This window comes from Rhinoderma darwinii, chromosome 5 (assembly GCF_050947455.1).
Source record: "Rhinoderma darwinii isolate aRhiDar2 chromosome 5, aRhiDar2.hap1, whole genome shotgun sequence".
Classification (NCBI taxonomy): Eukaryota; Metazoa; Chordata; class Amphibia; order Anura; family Rhinodermatidae; genus Rhinoderma; species Rhinoderma darwinii.
The window spans coordinates 265,415,900-265,438,011 of record NC_134691.1 but is presented as its reverse complement, the minus strand read 5'-3'; the positions used below and the strand labels follow the sequence as shown (position 1 = coordinate 265,438,011).

The 22,112-nt window shown below is 41.8% G+C and overlaps 1 protein-coding gene across 1 annotated transcript in view; it reads right to left on the bottom strand.

Annotated features, from left to right (window-relative positions):
• The window catches only part of TMC2 (transmembrane channel like 2), a 189,441-nt gene extending 167,568 nt beyond the window's left edge, over window positions 1-21,873 (bottom strand). The window contains exons 1-4 of the mRNA XM_075828240.1: window positions 21,828-21,873; window positions 20,521-20,568; window positions 19,002-19,176; window positions 12,809-12,961 (exon numbers count right to left, since the gene is read on the bottom strand). Coding sequence (XP_075684355.1) covers window positions 12,809-12,961; window positions 19,002-19,176; window positions 20,521-20,568; window positions 21,828-21,873 — 422 coding nt within the window. The remainder of the gene's footprint in view (window positions 1-12,808; window positions 12,962-19,001; window positions 19,177-20,520; window positions 20,569-21,827) is intronic.
• Between the last annotated feature and the right edge of the window lie 239 nt (window positions 21,874-22,112).

Below are 22,112 nucleotides of genomic sequence, written 5' to 3'. Positions count from 1 at the left end.
CCTAATCTACCCGCCACTCAGTCCCTGCCTACTTGCAATGGCCCGTCCTAGGCGATGGCGTACAACTGGGCGACGGTATCTACTCTCACTATGTGCACGACAGACAGACAAGGGTACAAAGAAGCAAAGGGAAAAGGGGCAGATGCCCACGGCAACACTGTGAGCACAAGAGTAGTGAACGAGCCGAGTCAAACCAGGAGTGTACGAGGTACCAAACGCAGAGCAAGAGAGTAGTCAGTAAAGCCAGGGTCAATATGAAGCAGAGGACAAATAGTACAAGCAGCAGCAGAGCCAGGAAACAAGCAGAATCACAGGCAAAGGAGAAGCAGGAAATGAAGGTATAAATAGACAGAGGGCGGGAGTTAGCTCCATCTGGCCGGGCTGTGATAGGCTCTCCCACTCCTCAGCCTCCCAGCCTAAGTGGTGGAAGAAGGAGTTACTCTATCAGACTTAGGAGCAGGTGCAGACAGCGTAACCACGGGCGTCGACACAGAAGCTGTGTCTGGCAGATCCTTTACAGTACCCCCCCTTTTATGAGGGGCCACTGGACCCTTTCTAGGTGGACCTGGCTTATTGGGGAACCGAAGATGGAACCTCCTAAGCAATACCCCAGCGTGAACATCCCGGGCGGGTACCCAAGTCTTCTCCTCAGGCCCGTATCCTCTCCAATGGACCAGGTACTGGATGGAGCCTTGGACCATCCTGCTGTCCACAATCTTGGCCACCTCGAATTCTACCCCTTCAGGGGTGAGAACAGGGACAGGAGGTTTCCTCGAGGGAGCCAAGGACGGGGAGCAGCGTTTCAGAAGGGAGGCATGAAACACGTTGTGTATTCGAAACGAGGGGAGTAACTCCAGTCGGAAGGAGACAGGGTTAAGGACTTCAATGACCTTGTACGGCACTATATACCGGGGAGCAAATTTTTTGGATGGGACTTTAAGGCGCAAATTTTTAGAAGACAGCCACACCAGATCCCCGACCACAAACAAGGGGTTAGCAGAACGTCTTCTATCTGCCTGAGTCTTTTGTATGCTCTGGGACGCCTCTAGGTTCTTCTGAACCTGGGCCCAGACTGTGCACAGTTCCCGATGAACTACATCTACGTCGGGATTGTTGGAACCACAAGGTGAAACGGAAGAGAACCGTGGATTAAACCCAAAATGACAGAAAAAGGAGGAGACCCCTGATGAGTTACTGACCCGGTTATTAAGGGAAAATTCAGCGAGGGAAATGAAGGAGACCCAATCATATTGACAGTCAGAGATGAAACACCTTAAATATTGTTCTAGAGACTGATTAGTCCTCTCAGTCTGGCCATTAGTTTCAGGATGGAAGGCCGAGGAGAAGGACAGATCAATCTCCAACTTCTTACAGAAGTCTCTCCAAAACAATGAAACAAATTGTACCCCTCTGTCAGAAACAATATTGACAGGAACCCCATGGAGACGCAGGATGTGTTTGACAAACAAGGTAGCTAACGTCTTAGCATTGGGTATTTTCTTGAGGGGCACAAAGTGGCACATTTTACTGAAGCGGTCTACTACAACCCACACCACCGACTTACCTTGAGATGGAGGCAGATCGGTGATAAAATCCATGGAGATATGGGTCCAAGGTCTCTGGGGAATGGGCAAAGAACATAGTAAGTCCGCTGGTCGGGACCTGGGAGTCTTGGACCTAGCACAAATTTCACAAGCGGCGACGTAGGCCTTAACGTCTTTAAGCAACCCAGGCCACCAATAGTTTCTGCCAATGAGGTGCTTGGTACCCAGGATCCCTGGATGGCCAGATAGTGCAGAGTCATGATTCTCCCTGAGTACCCTTAGCCGGAATTGCAGGGGAACAAACAGCTTGTTCTCAGGAAGGTTCCTGGGAGCTGAACCTTGATCAGCCGCAATTTCGGAGACTAGGTCAGAATCAACAGAGGAAATGATTATACCTGGGGGCAAAACACAAGCAGGATCTTCCTCCGAAGGAGGGCTGGCCATGAAGCTACGCGACAGTGCATCAGCTTTAATATTTTTAGACCCAGCCCTATAGGTGACCAAAGAGTTGAATCTAGTAAAAAATATCGCCCATCGAGCTTGTCTCGGGTTTAGCCTCCGGGCAGATTCTAGGAAAAACAGATTCTTGTGGTCGGTAAGGACCGTTACCTGGTGCCTAGCCCCCTCCAGGAAGTGGCACCACTCTTCAAATGCCCATTTAATGGCTAAGATTTCGCGGTTGCCAATGTCATAGTTACTCTCAGTGGGTGAGAACTTCCTGGAGAAGTAGGCACAGGGACGAAGATGGGTGAGGGACCTGGTACCCTGGGACAAGACAGCACCCACTCCCACCTCGGAGGCGTCAACCTCCACGATGAACGGCTCAATTTGGTTAGGCTGAATCAACACTGGGGCCGAGATAAAGCACTTCTTAAGGACCTCAAAAGCCTGGACCGCCTCAGGAGGCCAGTGGAGGACATCAGCACCTTTGCGAGTGAGATCCGTAAGAGGCTTAGCGATGACCGAGAAGTTAGCAATAAATCTCCTGTAATAATTAGCAAACCCCAGGAAGCACTGTAACGCCTTCAGGGAGGCAGGTTGGACCCATTCAGCCACAGCCTGAACCTTGGCAGGGTCCATGCGGAATTCATGAGGAGTGAGGATTTGACCCAAATATGGTATCTCTTGCACCCCAAACACACATTTTTTGGTTTTAACAAACAGTTTGTTTTCACAAAGGGCCTGGAGCACCTTCCTGACATGCTCAATGTGGGAGGACCAGTCCTTGGAAAACACCAGTATGTCATTAAGGTACACTACCAGAAATACCCCAGGTAGTCTCTTAAAATCTCATTTATGAAATTCTGGAAGACCGCGGGAGCATTACAAAACCCAAAGGGCATGACGAGGTGTTCGAAATGACCTTCGGGCGTGTTAAACGCAGTCTTCCACTCATCCCCCTCTTTGATGCGGATAAGGTTATAAGCCCCCCCGTGGATCAAACTTAGAGAACCATTGGGCCCCCTGAACCTGATTGAAGAGCTCAGGAATCAAAGGAAGGGGATACTGGTTCCTTACAGTGACCTTATTCAAGTTTCGGTAATCGATGCACGGCCTAAGACCACCATCCTTCTTCCCTACGAAGAAGAAGCCAGCACCTACCGGAGAAGTAGAGGAGCGAATGTAACCCTTGGCCAGGCATTCCTGGATATACTCTCTCATGGCTTCACGTTCGGGACAAGAGAGATTAAATATCCTACCCTTAGGCAGCTTAGCCCCTGGTACCAAATCGATTGCGCAATCGTACTCTCTATGAGGAGGTAACACTTCGGAGGCCTTTTTAGAAAAAACATCAGCGAAGTCCTGAATAAACTCAGGTAGAGTGTTCACCTCCTCAGGGAGAGTAATAAAATGAACAGAAAAACATGACGTCATGCATTCATTACCCCATTTGGTAAGATCCCCAGTGTTCCAGTTAAACGTGGGATTATGCATCTGCAACCAGGGTAGGCCTAAAACCAAATCGGACGATAATCCCTGCATCACCAGTACAGAGCACTGCTCCAAATGTATGGAGCCAACAAGGAGTTCAAAAACAGGGGTATGCTGCGTAAAATAACCATTAGCAAGGAGTGGAGTCGATACCCACTACCGGGACAGGTTTAGGCAATTCAATCAATGGCATAGCTAGAGACATAGCAAATTCCACAGACATAATATTAGCAGAAGAGCCTGAATCCACAAAGGCATTGCCGGTAGCAGACCTACCACCAAAAGAGACCTGAAAGGGAAGCAAGATCTTATTAGGTTTCATGTATACGGGAAATACCTGTGCGCCCAAGCGACCTCCCCGATAGTCATTTAGGCGCTGAAGTTTTCCGGCTGCTTATTCTTATGCCTAGGACAGTTGTTCACTTGATGCTTGTCATCCCCACAGTAGAAGCAGAGACCATTCTTCCTGCGTAACTCTCTACGTTGTTGGGGAGACACGGAGGCCCCGAGTTGCATAGGTTCATCCTAGTTTTCAGTGGAAGAACGAAGCAACGGCATCTCGGGAGACATCATGGGGGAGCCAGAGGAGAAGGCACAAAAACGTTCAAGTCGTCGTTCCCTGAGACGTCGGTGTGTGTGTGTGTGTGTGTGTGTGTACACCACCCGAGATAAGGACCCCGGGGTTCGTCATTCCCCCGGTATTTAACGACTCAAAACCCTCTCTGCGTTGTGTGTGTGTGTCTTGTCCGGCCAACCAAAGCAAGACCGAGGACGTGTATTATGTGTATTAGTACAAACATAACAAATACTGTATTAAATCAAATGTTCGAACTGATGTCCTTCAACAACTTGACAGTGTCCTAAGCGAATGTAAAATGTGTCGATAACGTTATTTATAACATCTGGTGTGATTGAATTCGAAATGTTCACTATCCTTTCCCGCAGCTCGTCTAAGTCGCTCATCCAATGTGGATTTTCGTCTGCCCAATACCTCATGTTCTGTCGATTTACAGAACCGTTTAGTAGCTTCATCCGAAAAACAGGTCCAGTTGAAAATCTGATGATTATCATCAAATCGTGTCATCATTGCATCGCAAAATTCCACTCTTCTGTCATAATCATCTTCGGATAGCTCCTGAACTAGACGTATTTTATAAGGATGATAATGATGCCTCTTCAAAATTCGTCGGACTGATGTGGCGCTGATATAAATTTTTTGTGCTTCACTCGAGACAGATGTATGAAGATTATCATGTACAATGAGCAGAACATCTAAAGCTTTTTCATCATTACTCGCATGTTTGGGTCTTCCGGAGCTTAAAGGAACAGTGTCATCACAAATTATTTTTTTATATGTTAAAGATGTTAGTGCTTTATTAAAAACGTTTATATTCATTTGTGTGTTTGTGTTTTACTTTTTCTTATTTTTACACTTTTTCTTCCCTATGGGGGCTGCCATTTTTTGTTCCATTTCTGTGTGTGTCGATTAACGACACATACAGACATGGAATACGGCAGCCACAGTCCCATAGGGACTGCGAACGGCTCCCGTCCCATTGACTGCAGTGTACGGCGTCTGTGTGGGAACTGCGCATGCGCCGCTCCCACACAGTCCTATTCGAAATTGGCGCCGTCCGGCGCCATTTTCCTGTGGACCGGAAGTCGCGGCCGGACAGTAATATTACTACTTCCGGTCGCGGCTTCCGGATTTGTGCACTTGCACCAGCGGCAGCAAACGGAGCGGACGGGCCGGAGGGAGCCGCGGCGGCAGGAGCAGGTAAGAGATTTCAATGTATGTTCGTGTTTGTGTGTGTTTACTACTGTATGTAAACCTACTACACTGTGGGTTAGCTCAAAAAATGGCGACACACAGTGTAGGAGGTTACACCGTTCAAACCCCTCGTTTATCCCGGCACTAGCCAGGATAAAGGAGGGGGGGATGCTGAGAGCTCACTAGAGCGAGGGCTTTTAACCCAATGTTGCAATTCTGCAATTTTGGGAACAGCTCCATCTAGTGACCAAAAATGGGTAGTATTATAAATTAGAAATAATTTATAATATTTCCTGGACTCGTGCAAAAAAAATAAAAAATTTGAACAATGTTTAATCACCCACACACTAAATGTTTAATTTTTAAAAAAAAAACATGTTTTTCTGGCAACACATTCCCTTTAATGCGTCTTTAATTGAACCGGTTATTTTGAAACTATGAACAGTTCTTTTAATAGTTGACAATGAAATTGGATCATGGATAGGATAAGTGGCAATGAATAAAGCCGCTACTTCTCAATAGGATCTTATTTTTTTCTTCGCCATACCTTCTCATCATCAATAAAGTGATCCTTTCCTTTTCGCTCTAATGCATTTTGTGATATGACAATAGAAATGTACAAAAATGAAAATTACTCTCCGAATTAGCGCTCCCTGAAATTCACAAGCGACTACAGAAATGCATACACATAAAATCATGCTACAATCGTAGACAAGGTCCATTTTGTATCGCCGAGGCCGATTGTAATAATACGTCATTTAAAGTCACCTTGATGTGACATTCCCAAGCTCACACACACACACACACACACACACACACACACACACGCGCAACCATATACATTTAGGATTTTACCCGCATGGTTGGGTAATGCGAACACCGCCGGTAGCCGATAATGAAGATGTTAACTTTAAAGTTAAATATCTCAGCGAAAAAAAATCTTATCTCAAAATGGATCGCGGCATTATTTTCACATAGAAAAGAGCTTCCCCCACTCAACCCCCCATGCCATTTAAGATTTTGCTACCCCTGCCCACCCTACTGCCCCCAATGGGGTGGGGGTGTTTTTTTTTGTTTTTTTTGCATTAACTGGTAGATTTTATGACCCCATTAAATCCCACCAAATTTCAACCTTCTACCTCAAGCCGTTCAAAAGTTATGACGGTGTTCCCGAAACTTTTGGTGGGCACTGTATATGGAAATGTAATGTTTAAAACTTTAAAGCCCAAATAAAAGTTAAGATTTACATGTTTAAATTTTTTATAGAAGTTAGTTTTCAACTAGAAAAAAGTATTCTGTTTTGGCTAAACCTTACAACAATTGCATAGAAATCACTAGAATCAAAGTCTTGATTTCAATTACAAAGATGCTTAAATAAAGGTTTTTGTTCTTTGTGTCATTTACATGGCAAGCTTTCTAAGATTCTACATCTCCAGGTAATTGTGATAGCAGTATTACTTTTCTGTGTGACTTTAATTAAAACAGCAACTGTGATCTGTGTCTAGATAGCACTAAGAGAAAGTCATTGGATTTCACATCTCTGGTTTCACAGATGTTTCAACATATTAAGATTCTCTGTTGGGTCTACTAGTGTTGCTGTTCAGACTATGTGAATTTATTGAAGTGTAACAACTAGAGATGAGCGAACCAGGACAACCGACCCCGGTTTCGGTCCGAACATGCGGAAAAGTTCGGTTCGCAGCGAATCCGAACTTCACCGGGTTCGGCCGAACCCATTTTGACCGAACCCGGTCAAAAATATTATACAAATCGGCAGCCACTTGTCTCTATCAATCACTGATAGAGAAAAGAGGCTGCTGATTAAAAATAAAATAAAAAGCATTTCATACGTACCCGGTCGTTGTCTTGGTGACGAGTCCCTCTTCTTCCTCCAGTCCGACCTTCTTTTCTGTGATTGGCTGCAGAGGCCTCTGCAGCCTGTGATTGGCTGCAGCGGTCACATGGGCTGTATCGTCATCCAGGAAGGTCGGGCCGAGAGGGACGCATCACCAAGGCAACGGCCAGGAGACCGGACTGGAGGAAGCAGAAAGTTCTCGGTAAGTATGAACGTTTTTTTTTTTTACAGGTTACTCTATATTGTGATTGGTAGTCACTGTCCAGGGTGCTGAAACAGTTACTGCCGATCAGTTAACTCTTTCAGCACCCTGGACAGTGACTATTTACTGACGTCTCCTAGCAACGCTCCCGTAATTACGGGAGCCCCATTGACTTCCTCAGTCTGGCTGTAGACCTAGAAATACATAGGTCCAGCCAGAATGAAGAAATGTCATAACATGTGCATGACAGCTGCGGGCCCATAGACTTCTGTTAGCCACGGGTACCTTCCCGTTTTCTCACGGGAAGGTGCCCGTGCCGTTAAAAAGATAGAACATGTTCTATTTTTTTTATTTTACGGGCCGTGCTACTATACTTTATAATGGGAGCATGGCTCGGAAAAACGACCGGCTGCCCGTGGCCGGCCGTGCTCATCTCCTGAAATACTCTGTGCTGCCTTAAACTCTGTGGACAGGTCAGGATCCTGTTTCTTTTAAATCCTTCTAGGGAACCCGCTCGATCCACTATATAAGGCTGCGCTACAGTGCAGCGTTTAAAAGAAACAAGATCCTGACCTGTCCACAGAGTTTAAGGCAGCACAGAGTATTTCAGGAGATGAGCGTGCAGATTCAGTGCTGCTGTGAACTCTGCTCTTACCATTACGTAGCTCTCAGTCTGTTACCTCTCCTCCACTACTGTCCTCAATAACACCTTCATGATTGGCAAGTCACCACGTAATGGTAAGAGCAGAGTTCACAGCAGCACATTTCAGGAGATGAGCGTGCGGATCTTGTGCGGGGTGGTGACTTGCCAATCATGTGAAGGTGTTATTGAGGACAGAAGTGGAGGAGAGGTAACAGACTGAGAGCTACGTAATCGTAAGAGCAGAGTTCACAGCAGCACTGAATCTGCACGCTCATCTCCTGAAATACTCTGTGCTGCCTTAAACTCTGTGGACAGGTCAGGATCCTGTTTCTTTTAAATGCTGCACTGTAGCACAGCCTTATATAGTGGATCGAGCGAGTTCCCCAGCAGCATTTAAAAGAAACAGGAACCTGACCTATCCACAGAGTTTAAGGCAGCGCAGCACAGAGTATTTCAGGAGAGGAGCGTGTGATTGGCTGCAGAGGCTGGTGCAGCCTGTGATTGGCTGCAGAGGCCGCTGCAGCCTGTGATTGGCTGCAGAGGCGGTCACGTGGGATGAAGCGTCATCCCTGGAGGCCGGCCTTCTGACGTCATCCTGACGTGCGTGACCGCCACTACAGCCTGTGATTGGCTGCAGCGGCGACATGGATGAAACGTCAGCGCTGGAGGCCGGACAGGAGGAATGTAAGTATGAACGTATTTTTATTTTTTTTATTACATTAAAATTGTATTTTACGTGCGCCGAGCATGTCAAGGTTGCTGAAAGAGTTAGTGCAGCCCATTAACTCTATCAGCACCCTGGACAGTACCATGCTCGGCGCACGGAAATTACAGGTTCGGTCCGAACTAGTTCGGTCCGAATCGAACTTTTTCGTGAAATTCGGCGAACTAGCCGAACCAAACTTTTCATAAGTTCGCTCATCTCTAGTAACAACTATTACAATTTCTTTCTAAGAAAGTGTCAGCATAGATGATATGGAGATGGTTTTCTTAATATACTTCATAAGATTTAGCATAGACTAGACAATGGAGAAGAGTCTAAGGGATTATCTATTCTTTACCCTTAAAGGGGTTACCCCACCATAACATCTTATCACCTATTCACAGGTTAGGTGATAAGTGTTTAATCACTTGGCTTTCTCTGTCAGTCCCATAGAAAATGAATTGGGCGGCAAGGCACCGTGACCGCCGCCCTATTCAAAAGTGGACTCGGGACTCTCGTTCTTGTAAAACTAGTGAGGTAATTGCTAAACCGATGGGAAATAAAAAAAAACATCCTTTCGTCAATTAACAGTGTTAGAAAGGATTATGTGACAAACTGTACACTCTTCCACTTCTTAGAAACAGCAGTTACAGACTCCATCAGATGATCCTTTTCAGACCTGCTGACTGGCTGAGAGGGTTCATGTGATACACTATTGACATGACAGAAACAGGGAATCTTTTTTTTTTACTCTATTTGTCAATTTGGGGGGTTGTTTAGTGGATGTAAATGTAGCCAGTAGTATCACAACATTAGAGTGTTATACTGATGTCCTTAATAAAATAGTTCTGACAGTGGCAGGTACTCTTTCTCTTAGAGAGTAACTTCTTTCTCTGAAAGAGTAACTACAATTTCATCAAAATTTTGATATGTCATAGAGACAGAGGTGTAGCTAGGCTCTCCAGCACCCGGGGCAAAGATTCAGATTGGCGCCCCCCCCCCAACTTATTTCCCGACATCTCCTTCCCCCTCGCCATGTTTTCTTTCCCTACCTACCAATCAATGAGATGTAATTTTTTGTTCACAATTTTTTTAATATAACTTGAGTATAAAAGCATTTCTACATTTTACAAGTTCTATAATGTAATTAACATAAAAATAAATTAAAAGAAAATAAATTAAAGAGGCCACACACAGCCCCCTGTAGATAGCGCCACACAGCCCCCCTCTTGTAGATAGCGCCACACAGCCCCCCTCTTGTAGATAATGCCACACACAGCCCCATGTAGATAGTGCCACACACAGCCCCCCTTGTAGATAGTGCCACATTACAAACAGATAGTGCCCATTTACAAAGGGGCAGCGTCCTGCTGCCTCTTTGTAAATAGCGCCACACTCCCCCCCCTTTTAAATAGCGCCACACTGTGAACAGACCGGTGAGTGGTAGCCTACTGATACCACTCTCCGCTCTGCCTGGTGTGACTTACCGGAGGAGCCGAGGAGGTCATTCGGCGCAGGCAGCGGCGGAGTTCCTTCTGACTAGGGTTGGTGACAGCCAGGGCCGGCCTTCACTTGGATGGCGCCCTGTGCGAGACTCTCTATTGCCGCCCCCTACACAAACAAAAAAATTAACCACATATATAGACACGCTGGAACATACATACTGTACATACATAAAGATAGATATTTAGACATACAGGTAAATATACATACACACATCTGGAATATATACATACAGGTAAATATATAGACGTACAGACACATATACACACACACACGCAGATAAATACACAGACAGGAACATATACAAATACATAAAAGGCACAAATATACAAGCACAAAGACACATTCACAAACAGACCCATATATACGCACACAGGCACATATGTACACAGCACAGATAATGTAGTAGTGTTACCTGCAGTCCTATGTAACAACACAGATAACAGTGATAACTCTCTGAGTACAGATAATGTAGTAGATGTTACCGGCAGTCCTATGTAACAACACAGATAACACAGTGATAACTCTCTGAGTACAGATAATGTAGTAGATGTTACCTGCAGTCCTATGTAACACCACAGATAACACAGTGATAACTCTCTGATTACAGATAATGTAGTAGTGTTACCTGCAGTCCTATGTAACACCACAGATAACACAGTGATAACTCTCTGAGTATAGATAATGTAGTAGATGTTACCTGCAGTCCTATGTAACACCACAGATAACACAGTGATAACTCGCTGAGCACAGATAATGTAGTAGATGTTACCTGCAGTCCTATGTAACACCACAGATAACACAGTGATAACTCTCTGAGTATAGATAATGTAGTAGATGTTACCTGCAGTCCTATGTAACACCACAGATAACACAGTGATAACTCTCTGAGTACAGATAATGTAGTAGATGTTACCGGCAGTCCTATGTAACACCACAGATAACACAGTGATAACTCTCTGAGTACAGATAATGTAGTAGCTGTTGCCTGCAGTCCTATGTAACACCACAGATAACACATTGTAGCAGAGCTGAGATTGTAATTTAGCACTATGTGTTATCTGTGGTGTTACATAGAACTGCAGGCAACAGCTACTACATTATCTGTACTCAGAGAGTTATCACTGTGCTATCTGTGGTGTTACATAGGACTGCCGGTAACATCTACTACATTATCTGTACTCAGAGAGTTATCACTGTGCTATCTGTGGTGTTACATAGGACTGCAGGTAACACTACTACATTATCTGTACTCAGAGCGTTATCACTGTGTTATCTGTGGTGTTACATAGGACTGCAGGGAACACTACTACATTATCTGTACTCAGAGAGATATGACTGTGTTATCTGTGGTGTTACACAGGACTGCAGGCAACAGCTACTACATTATCTGTACTCAGAGAGTTATCACTGTGTTATCTGTGGTGTTACACAGGACTGCAGGTAACAGCTACTACATTATCTGTACTGTGTAGCAGAGCTGAGATTGTAATTTAGCACACAGTACAGATAATGTAGTAGATGTTCCCTGCAGTCCTATGTAACATCACAGATAACAGTCATATCTCTCTGAGTACAGATAATGTAGTAGATGTAAGAGACAAACACATGCAGAGACACAGACAGACAGAGAGACACACACACTGTAACATATACACATACAAACACAGAGACACACATTACACACAGACACTCGCCATGTCTCCTTGCTGACAGGTCAGGACGGGCTGTGTGTGGGCGGAGCTTCCTCTTCTGCTTCTCGACAGAGCACAGGCAGATGCAGGAAGGCTGCAGCACGGGAGTGGACCTGTCCCCTGACCTGAGTCATCTGACCTCATGTCAGGTGACTGGACTGGTCCACTCCCTGGCCGTCACAGACCCCAGTCAGAACGCCGTAATGTCCTGGCTCTTCCTAAGCTGCTGCAGGTGTCCCACATACGGGGCGCCTGTCAGCAGCGATCAGCTGCTCTTCGGCGCCCCCCTATCAGTATCCTCCAGGCTGCGGCCGGGGCACATGCCCCGCCTGCCCCCCCCCCTAGCTACGCCCCTGCATAGAGACATATCAAAAGTTTGGATCGGTGGGGGTCCGGGTGCTGAAACGAAGGTACAGAAGCGCTCAGCTGAGCACCCTGTACCTTCAGTTAACGAATGCGCAGAAACGCTCAGCTGAGTACCCAGTAACTTCAATTAACGAATTAACAAATTAACGGTTGCGATCGGCGTTCCCTGTCAGGCTGAAGACAGCTCCCATAGCATGTCTATGTGAGCTATTATAAGGCTAACAAGGAGTGTCAATCACAGCCAAAGCTGAGCCCTTCTGCACCTACGTTTAAGCAAAGGTGGGGGTCTCAGCACCCTGACCTCCACAGATCCTAACTTTTTATATGTCTCTATGACATATCAAAAGTTTGATAAAAGTACAGCCTCTCTTTAAATAAATTCCTCATGTTAGAATTCCCCTAGTCTATAGTTTTTCTATAGGCACAGGCTACTACAGATTGTCACCTTCTGATTGGCTCTCCAGAGAATGTCAGATATTAAATTATTTAAATCTTTGCTTACAAATTTCTGTACTTGTAGCAGACACAATTTTCTCAGACTAGATCATGCTTTATGGCTATTTTCATAGACACTACTGTTTTTTTTTAATAGTACCTTAATATAGAAAGTTTTTTCTTCATGCGCCATGGTTTATTCCTAATGGTAGAGATCAACTTCTTCTTTTCCTCAACCAGTTCCATCAATTTTTCCATCTCTTCTTCAGTCATTGATTCTTCATCCGAGGAGGAAGCTGATGATTGGGAATCACTGTACAATAAAACATGCATAAAAATTGAAGCGTATTATCTTTGTGGTGATTAACATAAAGCACAACTATGTGCAAAAAAAGCTGGATTTGGGTCGAGTTTAAGTTCATGAGGTATATCCATGGATATTGATGATCCAACAATATTTACCATTCAAAGCATGCTGTGAAGTTAATGGTCCGAGAAATTCTAACACCTTTTCATACATATTTTTGATTCATAAACAAATACAAATTAGATATTTTGATGTAAAACATGTGCTGCACATTTACATATCAAATTCCATTTTTCCAATTAATTGGTTTGACAGATATGCAGCGCATTACATTAATAATTTACCCTTATGGGATTTTTAATACACATTTGTCATTTTTGTCTTTAGATTTTCTCTTTTCATCTCTTTTATACAGTTGTATTTATTACAGATTTTGTTACCGTTTAAATTTATTTCTGCCCATTATTGTTGCAATAGAGGTATAACAATCACTAGATATTTAATATTCTGTTCTGCTATATATAACAGTCCTCACTCTTCAAGGAGAAAGAGGAGAATGGAGGACGTATGTTATTTTCAGGAGCAGGAAGGAATCCTGGAAATTTGTCTAAACCGGCCTTTACCATGAACTGATTAAATATTTGCAGAAAGCTTTACTCTGCATGGATAATAATAAGAAAACAAGAAACCGCTGATTGTGACGGAAAATAATTCTATAGAATCTAATTTGTAATAATTTACGAAATGCTTTATGGACAGGAAGTATTAACTAAAATTAGAATATAAAGGAACTGCACAATCTATATTACAACAATGTAAGCAAAAACCAGGACACAATCTATATTACAACAATGTAAGCAAAAACCAGGACTTATCTGAGTAGCCATCATTCAACTAACCATACTATTTAAGTAAATAAAGGGGTTGTCCCATTTGGGCAACACTTTTCTCTAAATGAGTACCCACTTGGCCATGAGAAGCTGCAGCAACTACTGCAGGAGAAATATTGTATTACATGGCTCTTCGCTCTGTCCTGAGTGGGAACCCCCTCTATGGCATCCATATGCCTTAACTGTATCTTAAAAAATACATTTATTTAAAGGGGTTGTCCACTACCGGACAACAGATGACCTATCCACTGGATAGGTCATCAGTATATGATAGGTGGGGGTCCGACACCAGGACCCCACACCGATCAGCTACTCCGGCTGCCTCCGGCGCACGGATGTCCATGCCGGAAGCAGTTGGCTCCGGTCACGGAAATAGGAGCAGAGCTGCAGTTCTGCAGCACGGCCTCTATGCAATGTATGGAGCCAACTGCTTCCGGCTCCGTACCTTGCATACTGTGCAATGACATCCCGGAGGCAGCCGAAGCAGCTGATCGGTGCGGGGTCCGGGTGTCGGACCCCCACCGATCGTATACTGATGACCTATCCGGTGGATAGGTCATCAGTTGTCCGGTAGTAGACAACCTCTTTAAGGCCTTATTCACATCTGCGTCAAGGCATTCCATTGTTCTGCTTCGTCAGAGGAGCAGAACAAGGGAATGACTGATGCAACAGTTCCGTCGCAACACATAATTGAATTTAATGGGTTCTGTTTGCTTACTGTCGGGGTGTCCAACATTTTACTGGAAACAATAGCGCAGCATGCTGCGCTATTGTTTCCGGTAATTCCTGCTGGATCTGCGACGGATGCCCCACGCGGAACCTCTGACACAGATGTGAACAGCCCCTACAGTGTACGTACATCATTATAACACTTTAGAGAAATGTCCAGTCAATTTGAGTATAAGCATTTTCTCAATATATTTAATAAGTCTTTGGTGCTTCATTTCTTACTACAGAACACAGTTCCTCCATTTCTACACAGCTAATGGCAAAAACCTGGCAGTCACTTCCTCTACTAGGGGTCTGAGCCATACAAAGTTCTAGAAACCTGAATAGTAACAATATACAACTGCATATAGAGTGAAACCCCTAGTCCAAATGTTCAACAACCTGTGCTTTTCCAGCTATTGCAAAACTACAACTCTCATCATGCCCAAATGGCTTCATACTACTAACACCAGGTCTAATATGCTTCTATTTTGTAAAACTGCACAGTCTATAAATATGGACCAGTGATCACTGTCCTTACATAAAACAAATATATTCCATCATAAACACTATAACAATAAATACTGTAAAGTACTGCTATGTCAATATAAAAGTACTGCTAAGTCAATAGGAAATCAATAGGCTTTTTAGAGAACATAACTCATTCACATCCCTGAGAAGGCACATGATGTTCAGCATTTCAGTAGTAGCTGTAAGTAACTTAACACAGTAAACTTGTATACAAATAGAACAATAGTGTTTCTAAGGACAATGTGGTAAAAATAGCTTACATTTTCTGTATTCTATATAAACTAATACATGATAATTGATAAAGTGAGGCATGTCATAAGTAACAAGACTGGAAGAGAGGGGGGCCAGGGATTTGGGACACCCACAGATGCCTAGAAATTAGCCTATAAATGAGATCTTGATCCTTATAGTAATTCCCAAAGATTTTAGCAAAGATGTGGGCACATATGCATGGTCGTCTCTCTATGGAAATTAGAGTTAACGGCTCATGTACACGACCGTGTGCGCCGGCCGAGTCCGGTCAGTGTTCCGAGGAAAGATAGAACATGTCCTATCTTTCCTCAGATCGGAGACTCGGATAATTTTTCACGGACCCGATTCACCTGCTAAAGTGAATGGATCCGTGAAAACTACCGGGTGCCTCTCGGAGGGTGTCAAAAACGGCCCGAGTGGCAAAACGGTCGTGTGCATGATGCGTTAGACCCTGTTCAGGTTCTACATGAGTGGGAAATGCAGCTTTTGGACTCTTAAGTCTGGGACACATACCATACAGGTTTTGGCTACTAGTTCAGTTTTGTAAAAAAATTACTTATATACACTTATATCTGGTTGGTTACTATAAACATAAAGTTTAATATAAACCTGTCATTGAATTAGCAATAGAAGTGTTTTTAGGCACGCGACATACTAGATTTTCCAAAATAGCAAAGTGGTATTCAGGATGTGGTTAAGATTCAGTATGATCCTTCCTAAGGGTATGTTCACACGGCAGCGTCCGTAACGGCTGAAATTACGGGGCTGTTCTCAGGAGAAAACAACACCGTAATTTCAGCCGTAATGGCATGTTGAGGCGCTATTTCGTTGCGTCCATTACGGACGTAAATGGAGCTGTTTTTCCATGGAGTCAATGGAAAACGGCTCCATTTACGTCTGAAGAATTGACAGGCACTTCTATGACGCGGGCGTCTTTTTTACGCGTAAAAAAAATGACCGTGTGCACAGAACATCGTAAGACCCATTCTAATGAATGGGCAGATGTTTGGCAACGCTATCGAGGCGCATTTTCGGACGTAAATCGAGGCGTAAAACGCCCGGATTACGTCCGTAAATAAGCCGTGTGAACATACCCTAACCATGCGTTTAATCACCCTGCAGCAATTCTGAGTCTCTATCCCCATTAGGATATGTTTAATGACTTTTCAAGAGAAATTGCTTTAAACATTGGTGATTCAGGGCTATTCCTTTATTATATGGTCTAAACTATTTTATAGGTCAAAGTTGTATGATTTCTCTCATCATATTGATTATTTGTTATTTTTTAATAAAAGGTATGTACGTAGTTACTAATATGTCTCTATGTTGCTAGAAACGTGGGCAAGCATTACATTATAGAGTACAAGAAAAAGGGAATAGGTTAGGAAACTGGCAGTGTTTAGTTTATTTTATCATTTGCCTTTCAATTATGTAATGTAGAAACAGATGTAATATACATAAGCGGTAGCGACATTTAAAAAATAATGAAGTCTCTGGTGACCCATAGATATGGTAATACAATGTCTGCTAATGGACCAGCCAATCCAAGTTCCTGGAACGTCTGAGTTTTTCTTAATATGAGATTGTTGCTAGATCCCAGTAATTTCATTGAAGTAGAGCCCCTTAGAAGCCTAACTCACAATTTGGAGCTCCAGTCTGCGACCAACAAAATTCAGGTAAAAAAAATGTGAGCATGCTGGTAGAAGCTGATTTTACTGATCTATTTCTCTATGTGCATGAGTGTTATTGAACATTGGAAATATACGATATATCATACTATACAAATAATTTCATGTGGGGACATTTATGAAATGTACATTAGGGTACATTTACAGCTAGTCATCATGCCTATGGTCAAAAACAATTAAATACAAAAAAAACCGATACCACATTTGAATCATTATGAAAATTGAATCAGAAATGTCTTGAAAGTTTTACTGTAATTTCATAAAACAAATGACATGTCATAGGGAGCTGTCAGACGTTTTGACCTATGGGATTCTGAATGCTGAGACACCCACTAATCGCTAGATCAAAGGGGAAAAAAATGGTATGCCACTTCACCTCTGTACTTATTTTTTTGCTGTCTTCAGAGAGCTGTGTACGAGTTGTATACATAGTAAGTTTATAACCTGTATACGGCACTGGTTAAAAAACTGTCTGACTGCATGTAGATTTATAGACGCTTGTCAATTTTGCAGTTGACTAGAAGCTCTCCTTTTGCTCCAAGACTATACTGAATTTTACCATGCTGACAGGGAAATACCAAATACCCATGGGGCCACATAGCAGAACTTACAATTGGGCCCTACTCCGCCATGGACACCATACATAACAAGTGAGTTCAAGAAATGGAAAGGTTATGATGAATATGGTTTTCTCTCTACTTCTATCATTCACAGTAAATTCTATACAACTCACCAGACACCCCTCTTTGGGTGGAGATTTTTCAATTCAATTGCCTCAATTTCAAAATGGAAGGATAATCCTAATTTTTATTGGAAAACTAGGAGATGTCTAACTTTTTCTGGTGCATTTTATTGGCTTTGTTCTGTAGCATGCACCATTTTGCTGTGTCGGGGAGTAAGACCCACTCCACACTACTATTCCACACTGCCATACTGTTTAGTTGTACATCAGTATTAGTAAATGTGATTCTGTTTCTTGAAAGGGGTTGTCTAGTTAAAAATAAATGGAAGCCAGTGTGGTGATGTAGAATCATAAGGTGGCCATTTATGTGCAGTAGACCCCTATCTATGATGTACCCTAATAGGGCTGTGGACAGGGGTTGTCATATCTTCCATTACAGCACCCATTGTTGGTTATTCCATACTACAGTATATATGAAAATGTTTGCTTATATGTTTATGACTGGCATAGATGTTATTTTTATATTAGGTTTATTTTGATCAATGATCTAATTATACAGATTATTTACAGAAATAAAAACCATTTGGTGCACCCTTGTCCCACTGTTATTGATTTAGTAATACATTAACTATACTTAGTATAGTGAGATTTATACCTTTACATTCGTTTTATACAACTTATTTTGCATATAGAGACCTCAACAAACAAGGAGTTAAGGTAAATGGGATAACGTCAGCTCCTATGTCAATGTATAGAATTCTTGTTTGAATGTTGATCCAGCCGGATTAAACCCTCCTCTGGAACAATAGGGGCAAAAGAAAGTTCTATCATTTCTCCCATCCCTTTCCCTTTCTCCCATCCTTTGGTTGAACGTGATGGACATGTGTCTTTTGTCAACCATACTAACTATGTAACTATGTAACGTAGTGATCATGGAGGGAGACAATTTTCCAGACTTCCTAAGGAAATTAAAGAACAAAGCAGTCATTCTCTCCCTAACCTAAAATGACTGATTACAGAGCACAATAGATTGAATTCAACTGCAAAGGAAATGTTGATAAGATAGATTAGGTTTAATTTCCCTTCAAGACCATGGCAGTACGTTCAGTAGTTTCTACAGCACACAACAATACCTGCCACTCTTCTTCTTTTCACCCTTTTTTCCCTTCTTCTCGCTATTTTGTTCCTCCTTCACCCTCCTGTTAGCATTAGTTCTGCCCCTGTTCCTGTAACCTGTTTTCTTACTGACTCCAGTTTCTTCATCATCTTCATCATTGTCATCATCATCATCATCATCATCATCATCATCATCATTTCGTCTTGATCTTGCTCTGCTCCTAGTTTTTCTATTTCTTCTTGGTGACTCATCTTCACTACTATCTTCTTCACTCTCATTTTTCTGCTGAGATTCTTTTTGGGGTTGCTTTCTGCCAGTCATCTTTATTTTTATGTTCTCTTCCTCTTCCTCATCTGTAACATAATTTTAACCAAATCAGTGTGATGGTAATGAAAATGCTAGACATATTGAGTTCCTGACAGTTGTCGTTTCGGTTAAAAGAATGGGTCTCGCAATATAGTGCGCATAACTAAAATACCAATGTGGATATCTATCTATCTATCTATCTATCTATCTATCTATCTATCTATCTATCTATCTATCTATCTATCTATCTATCTATCTATCTATCTATCTATCTATCTATCTATCTATCTATCATCTCATTGCTATTTCTTCCATACCAACACATTTAAAGTTATATCCTATGTAGTTTTTGTTCTTAGGAAACTATGGGAGATTTTAGCCTTAACCTGAATTATCTTTATAAATATTGATTAATAATTGATCTAAATATTGTTTACTGCATAAAAATTATGAATGGTCATTTAAGACAGTAGGAAAATGTCCCTAGAAATTATTTTAAAATGTTGGTAACTATGGAAATATTGTTTCAGAAAGCTATCTTTTATTCTCTTTAATGTTATGCAGAGCAGATTCTTTTCTCTAGATATTTTTCTGTTTAATCTTCATTTCCTTCCTATTCTATTCCAGTCTTCAAATTGCAAAACTTAAAAGCACAGATTAATGTTAAGAATACGTCTGAAAGGAATTCATTTGACAACAATTCCCTTAGCTACAACTCAGCTTTGTACCATCAAACACCATTTGTAGTTTTTTTTACAGGATTATTTTTTTTCTTACATGGAAATTAAGTTGTATTAGAAATTATTAGAAGTTGCAGAAGAAATAATTTGGTAAATGGTGTATTTTTGTCAAAACCTAGTTTGACCAGTCTCTTCTAAACATCTACTATTACTTCTTCTTGGGAATTTTTGCATATTTAGATGCCGCCATTAAGGATTTCTTCCGTTTTCTTAGTTTGTAATTTTTCATAGTAATTTAAAAATCAGATATTCAATTTTGATTTTTTAAGTAATTTGAATTATATACAAAAGATGCAACAATAATAATGCTAATATGGAGCTCCCGGTATGGACTGTAGTTAAAGGGGTTCTTGGACTATAATATTGATGACCTATCCTTAAGGCCCTATTACACGGGCTAATGATCGGGCAAACGAGTGTTCATATGAACACTTGTTACTGATCATTGCACTATGTAAACAGGGCAATGATCAGCCGCTGAACGAGCAAGAAACATTTATCGGCTGATCTGCTCATTTATGCAACATTAAAATCATCGTTGTCAGCAACACATTTCCCTGTGTATAGTGCTTTATGGAGGCACCATACAGCAGCACACAGAATGCCATCGTAAAAATAAACCGTACAGACGTTTTCTCATTGCATACTCACCATCAGTATCTGAATCTGTACCCAGATGTCCATCAATTTCAATGCCAGCTGCCAAAAAAGATGAACAAGACCTTTCATTTACATTTCTACTGACTGTGTTTTAACTTTTATAGGCATAATATACCGACGTAGCAATCCTTATCCCGACTCTAATAACTTAGTTAAAGTTTGTTGTCACTGTTTTTTTAACACGTTAAGGCCTCATGCACACGACCGTAAAAACACCCGTTATTGCGGGTCGTAATTACGACCCGAAATAACAGGCCCATAGACTTCTGTTAGCCACGGGTACCTTCCCGTTTTCTCACGGGAAGGTGCCCGTGCCGTTAAAAAGATAGAACATGTTCTATTTTTTTATTTTACGGGCCGTGCTACTATACTTTATAATGTGAGCATGGCTTGGAAAAACGGCCGGCTGCCCGTGGCCGGCCGTTCCAGGCCGTGCTCGTAATAACGAGTCGTAATTACGAGCACGGTCGTGTGCATGAGGCCTAAAAGTCAAGTTACAGATCGCCATGTCTGTACTTTCATATAAATCACATATAACAGAGAATTAACCCTATTCTAACTTAATAACATACAGTATAGTAAAATGAGTCTTAAAGCTACAAAAATTAAAATTAATAATTTACAAATACTTTTGTTTGAGGTCTTGCATGGTTCTGTTGTTTAATATTCGAATGTGAATACTACTCTAGGAATAATATTAGTACAGTGAAAGACAGATGGCAATAGATTGAAGCCATATATATGTATATATATATATATGTATATATATATATATATATATATACATATATTTTTTATTTTTTTTTCTATATGTAATTAATATACAAATTTGCTGCTAGAAAGGAAAAACGTAAAAGTATTCAAAATAATCATTTTAAAGTATGGAGGTTTGAACAATAAGAAAAAGCACATGTCTGTGTAGAAAAGGTCAAAGCTTACCGTTTATTCCATAAGGTAATTTTCCCCTAATTGTATTGTATATGTGATGGTGAGGTAAATCGATAACACCACAATACAGTCATCTGATTAACATGTATTGATATATAAAAGACTGAATGGTGTAAGGATATATATTATATATCTAGAGTGCCTATAAAAAGTTTTCAACCCAGTAAGACTATTTGTTTGTTATTTTTTTCCACTGGAGAGTATTTGATATCTGAGAGGGTGGCAGTAAATGCTTTCAGATACATACATTTATACATATTTGTATTATATACATATAATACATATAAACATTGATATACACTATGTGTCTGGTTATATATAAGTGCAGGACTGGGTTCTTTTGTACTTACCATCCTCCATTATAATCTCTAAACGACTCTTCTTTTTCTTCCCCATGTTTGATGTTAGGGATGTCTTCTACTGAGTGACCCTGGGCAGCAGGCAGTTTCTCCCACAACTGTGGTTAATATAATTAGACTTTGTTTGTATGGCAAAGAATATTACGACTTTCTCTTTCTCAGTCTGGTTGCTGTGTTCAGCTAGAGACTAATATATCTACTGATCTCCTTTTCATTGACCTGTGCTGCACCTGGGCTATTAGATTACATAGCATATCACTTAAACATGAAGGTAAA